This window comes from Humulus lupulus, chromosome 8 (genome assembly GCF_963169125.1).
Source record: "Humulus lupulus chromosome 8, drHumLupu1.1, whole genome shotgun sequence".
NCBI lineage: Eukaryota > Viridiplantae > Streptophyta > Magnoliopsida > Rosales > Cannabaceae > Humulus > Humulus lupulus.
Genome location: NC_084800.1, coordinates 156862090 through 156867869, shown reverse-complemented (window position 1 = coordinate 156867869; position 5780 = coordinate 156862090). Strand labels below are relative to the sequence as shown.

Below are 5780 nucleotides of genomic sequence, written 5' to 3'. Positions count from 1 at the left end.
ACTAAATTCTCAATTACCAGTCAATTAATTTCTCTTTCTATTTGATCAATTAAAATTCTTGATTTTTATAGACACAGCAAAAGAAACTATAATATTCAAAAACAATAATTGAAAATTAAATAGAATAACAACTAATAGTAAACCCTTGGATTTAAACACTGAAGAAATAATTAGGATGTTTAATCTCATCAACTATCCTCCCTATCATTCCCTAATGCAAAGTACTAAGTTCTTCTTCTTTCTGCCTAATTCAATTAACAAGTTGATACAGCAGCCTATAATCATACTATGAATTATAAACTCAACCTAGGTGACAATTTACTATATTTCTATGGTAAATTGAACCACAAAGGTAGCATTAATCTCGACAACTTAATAAACAGTTACACAAGTAATATGGATACTTTCGTTCCAAATTAAAATTATGTCCAATATAACCACAGCAGATTCAAATCTCACTTCTCAGATTTTGATTTAAAAACATATATATAATGACTATAGATGGCCAATCAATAATCAATCAATAAGAACAGGTTATATGGAATTGAAAAAGATTGAAGAAAAAGAAAATTGAAATTGCATTAGTTCATAATAGGGATTCAAGTTATTCAATTAAAAATCCTAAACAGAAAATTAGTTCATAATCATAATACTAATTAAAGATAACATCAGAAAGTAGAAGAAAAACATGTAGATTGAATACTCCAAGCTTTCAGCCTTCAAGCAATTTCCACCCCAGATCCGTACCTCCTTTCTTCTCTCTTTTTCGCCTTATAAAAACCTAAGGTTCAGTTTTTTAAAAGAGGCGGGCCGCGGCTCTACATGCACCATGCCGCGACCCGTGTCTAAGATTTCTGGGTTGATGCCCATCTATGACGCGGCCCTCTTTAGCCATGCCGCGACCCGTGGTTCTCCTTCAAAACAATGGCTCTGTTTCACCAGCTAGTCGCGGCTCTACTTTGCTCATGCCGTGGCTCTTAAGAGATTTCTCAATTTTTCAAGATTTCATCCCAAAAATTCACCAACACTTCCAAATCATGTTGAGATTCATCCTTTCTCGAAATATGTTGAAAAACTTGGTTATTTTTTCCCTTTCTTTGACATTTTCCTCCAAGTACTCAATTCTTCCTGATATTCACAAAGACAAACAAACAAAGCATAAAATCGCACTAAATGAAAGAAAAATGAGATAAAAGGCTACTTAAAATATCACCTAAACATGACAAAAACTAGACTCAACAGTAACCCTTGGCAACCAATCGAGCTTTTATAACGCTCAATGGTTCCATTGCTGTGATATTTTATTTTATAGATCCACCGACACCCTATAGCTTTTTTATTTGATGGTGAAGGTGCGAGTGTCACTGTTTGATTGTTTTGCAATGCTGTAAGCTCAGTTTGCATTGCTATCCAAAACAACTTCTGTGTATGTTGTTGGTTCACTTTAAGTGGACACTGCAAGAGTAAAAGCTTTGTGAGTATTAGATAATTTTGAATAATTAATATAGGTACTGATGGGGTAAGGAGTGGGGGGATAAAGCTGGAGGGAACTGTGACACTCAAAATCCTTAAGATATGCAAGAGGATGATGATGTCTTCTGGATCGTCGAAGAGGTGGAGATGGAACCAAATCTGGTATTGTAGAGGCACTTGGCTGATTTAAAGTGTCAGCTGAAGGTAGCAGCTGATCGGGTAGTGAAGCAGAATTATTTTGCTGGAAATTTGTGCTAATGTCCGAAGTTGGTTGAAGAAAGGATGTATAATTTGTGACATTAGTATGAGAGACTAAAGTAATAACAGAAACATCATTAAGCTTATGAAATGGAAAAATATTTTCATGAAATATCACATTCCGTGAAACAAAAAAATATTTTGAATCAATATCATAGAGTTTGTAACCCTTGAAACCAGGAGGGTAATCCATAAAAATACAAGTCTTTGCATGAGATTGGAATTTTGTTCGATGAGTAGAAAGGGTAGATGCAAAAACAAGACAACCAAAAGATCTAAACATTGTATAGTCACGTAATTTTTTGTAAAGTATTTCATAAGGGGTGTGATTCTTTAAATTAGGAGTAGGGGTTCTATTAATAATGAATGTTGCAGTGAGTATGCAATCTGGCCAGAATTTTATAGGAGTGTGTGCTTGGAAATGTAAAGCCCGAGCTACATTTAAAAGATGCTGATGTTTTCTCTCAGCAATGGCATTTTGCTAAGGTATTTCAACACAAGAAAATTGATGAAGTATACCCTTGGAGGCAAATAGTTTAGTGAATGATAGTTTAGGAGCATTATCAGACCTAAATCATTTAACCTTAGTGTGAAATTGTGTTTCAATCATAGTTAGAAATTTAGGAATGATAGTGATAGCATCAGATTTATGGTGCATTAGATAAATCCAAGTAAATCTAGATTTGTCATCAACAAGAGAGAGAAAATAATGATGATTGGAGTGAGATGGTGTGTGATGTGGTCCCCATACATTACAATGAAAAACGTCAAAAAGATTAGGAGCAAACTGATTATTATGAGGAAAAGAGAGCTTTCTTTGTTTAGCTTTGGGACAAACATAGGAGTATGTTTATGTAATAGAGATATGTTACAATTCAAAGTAGTGCTTAGTAAATCCAAGCATTTAGAGGATAAGTGTCCTAATCTGGAATGCCATATCTCTGCTGTGACCGAGTGGACTTGAGAAATGGAGTGAGGGATATCCAAGATATACAAACCGTTGGAGGATCTACCCTTGCCAATCATCTTCTTGGTGATTGTGTTTTGAATGGAAAAAGAATCATAGCAGAAGGAGAGAACAACAGTTTGAGATGATGTTAATGCACTAACAGATATGATATTATATGTAAAACTAGGAACATATAATACATTTAAAAGAATAAGATTATTAGGTAAAATGACAGTGCCACATTGGGAAACAATTATATGAGAATTATCTGGTAAAACCAGTTTTGTTGAGGGAATAACAAACAGGGAAATGAAATATGACATATTAGAACAAATATGTATTGTTGCACTAGAGTCAACAATCCAATAGGTATTTTTGTGCATCAATGAAGATTGAGTTGTGGATAGTATTATACCTGAGTTGTCAGCAGAGGTAGAAGGTTTTAAAGATGCCATACTAGATTGTTGACTTGCAAGTAGGGTGAGGAGCTGCTGATATTGAACTGCACTCAGCTGGGGTAAAATTGTTGTGGCATCAGATGTTGTTGAGACTGGATTTTCAGCAGTTTGAACTTGATGAGCAACAATTGGAGCATGGGATTTTGATTTGTTGTAGCCAGGGGGTATCCATGTAGTTTGTAGCATCTCTCAATAGTATGACCAAGAATATTGCAATGGGTGCAAAAGGGTCTGTTTTTCTTAGGAGGGTATGGTTTGTGTGGTGTGGAAGCTGGTTTATTAGATGAAAGAGGTTGGCTTGAAACAGCAAACGCCATCGAGGGGTTGTTGAGGGGATCTTGAGACATGGCAGAATGACTGCTAATGCTGCGTTGGTTTTCTTCTTGTGTAACAAGATTGAAAACACGACTGAGAGAAGGTAGAAGGTCCATAAGAAGAATATTACCCCTGACTTGAGAATAAGAATCCTGAAGTCCCATCAGAAAGGACATAATGTTACTCCATAGTGTAATGGTCTTAGGGTTGTTTTACTCCTCCACAAGTGCATTGATTAAAAGTACAAAAGGGTCTATAAGTGGATAATTCTTCCCAAAGAGTCTAGAGACGAGTATAGTAATGACTTACAGAGTTGATATCTTGTCGAAGATTCATGAGTTCGCGCCTAAGATTGAAGATATGAGGTCCATTTCTTTGTTGAAATTAGATCTTGAGATCATTCCAAATCTCAGCAGTAGATTCATCATAAAGAATGCTACCTGAAACGCTTTAGAGACCGAATTAAGAATCTAAGAAATAACAATGTTATTATTCCTAATCAAAGCATTATACAATAAAGAATTATCAGGAGAAGGTTTAGAAATGGACCCATCAAGAAACCCCAATTTATTTTTCACAGAGATAGCAAGTTGCATAGCTCTACTCCAAGAAGTGTAATTGTCTTGGCCAATGAGGAGTTGAGAGACCAAGACATTGCATGGGTTGTCATTGTGATGAAGATAGTAGGGGTCACTTGGATCTTCGATTGCGGTTCTAGCCGTGGACCCTAGAGGAGTGGCCTGAGACAAAGGATTGGAGAGAACAGGGTTTCCCGAATTGGCAGTGTTAGTGGAGTCTTCCTATGACGTAGGAGGAGTAGACATCTTGAAAGATTTGGTTGGATGAAAGAAAGAGAGGAACAAGACTGTGGTAAAGTAAAAAACATGGGATTGAAGAAGAAGAGGAGCGCTGCTTTTGTTGGAGAGAGACGAACAGGAAAAGCAGGGAAACAAAGAGGGAAAGGATCGATGGGAAAACTAAAGGTGTGATTGGTAAGAGATTTAGATTTGATTTTATGTTTTCAAAAACTCAAAATGAGTGGACCCACTAAAATATATGATTGGTATGGTGTTTTTGGAAACTGTATCCTAATCAAAATTTTAATATTGTGTTATAATTTTGAAAAACGAGAAAAACTTGTTTTCTTAGTTTTGTAAAATTATTTTCCAAAATCCCACATATTTTAGTTTCTGTTATATTTTCAAATTTAATATCAATCACAGATTTAATTTTTTAAAACTCAAAAACAGTTTACTGACATTGAACCAATCACATTTTCAAAAACATGTTTTTAGTCACTAAATTCAGATTTTCATTTCAGAATCCACTTTTCAAAAAATACAGTTTTCCAATCGCGAACCAATCACACCCTAAGTTTCCCGCTCTGATACCATATTGCGTAAGAAAAAGAGAAACAAAAAAGAATTATATTGATCTGAAATTCATATGTTACAAAAGAGGGAAGTGGGAGTATATATAGGAAAACAGAGGAAATAAAATCAAAAAAGGTAATAGCCTAATAACTAACAAATTAACTAATCCTAAACTGATTATAAACTAATTACAAGAAAGGGAAATAATAGTTAAAAAAGTTAACTTGTGTAATAGAATAACAAACACAATAGAAATAAGATTCCCAATACTTAAATTTAGTCTAAATTCAAAGTTCATAATTAACATGTGTTCAGTTAAGTTATAGAGGAAAGTACCCAATTTAAATTGCAGTATATACTCATTTAAAACTAAGTAAAAAGAAAACAGAATACCTTCATATCCACAAAAATGCAAGGCATTGGCTGTTAAACATATTTCCGTCAGCAAAAGAATCATCTTCACCTCCTTTTTCACACCAAAAGAAGTTAGAGAAAAGTTCTCAAAATCTTTGAGACAGTTCACACTCAATCATCTGAGAGAGAATTAGAACAATGGCCATGAAGTAAACTGGAACCATGACAAGACCCAAAAGCTTAAAATGACTCAGGGCCAAACCGTTCAGTGATACCTACACAAAAATAAGGAAGGGACAGTTTAGTGAAACCACCATAATTGATTTGGTGAAAATATATGGTTGTGTTTGGTAAATTTTTATTTTTGAAAAATAAAAATTTGTTTGGTAATTATTTTTTTAAATAAAAAAATAATAAATGTGTTTGATAACTTTTATATTTATTTTTTGTTTAACAATATAAGGTGTTGATTTGAAGAAGAGAAGAAAAAAGAAAAGTCGAAAACGATCTAAAAAAATTTTGAAAGTAAAAAATTCTATTTTTAAAATTTATTGAATTTTAATTAAAATTTTAAAATTAATAAATAAAAATAGAGTTACC

General features: G+C 33.8%; 1 protein-coding gene across 2 annotated transcripts; it reads right to left on the bottom strand.

Moving 5' to 3' along the window:
• Nucleotides 1–560: 560 nt before the first annotated feature.
• On the bottom strand, nucleotides 561–4433 carry LOC133798572 (uncharacterized). Of its 2 annotated transcripts, none has more exons than XR_009875952.1 (3): nucleotides 3763–4433; nucleotides 3096–3605; nucleotides 561–2757 (listed from the first exon to the last, which is right to left on the bottom strand). XR_009875952.1 is itself a non-coding variant. In XM_062236941.1 (3 exons), exon 3 carries the CDS (start codon nucleotides 3322–3324, stop codon nucleotides 2389–2391), a length of 936 nt encoding a protein of 311 aa, XP_062092925.1. In that variant the 5' UTR covers nucleotides 3325–3605; nucleotides 3763–3893; nucleotides 4003–4433; the 3' UTR covers nucleotides 561–2388. The 2 variants fall into 2 exon arrangements, 1 of the variants encoding a protein (XP_062092925.1); XM_062236941.1 differs by having other exon boundaries at nucleotides 561–3605; nucleotides 3763–3893; nucleotides 4003–4433.
• Between the last annotated feature and the right edge of the window lie 1347 nt (nucleotides 4434–5780).

Bases quoted from the DNA above. Each gene is read 5' to 3' on its own strand.
- LOC133798572 (XM_062236941.1), bottom strand. From the start codon at position 3,324: ATGCTACAAACTACATGGATACCCCCTGGCTACAACAAATCAAAATCC.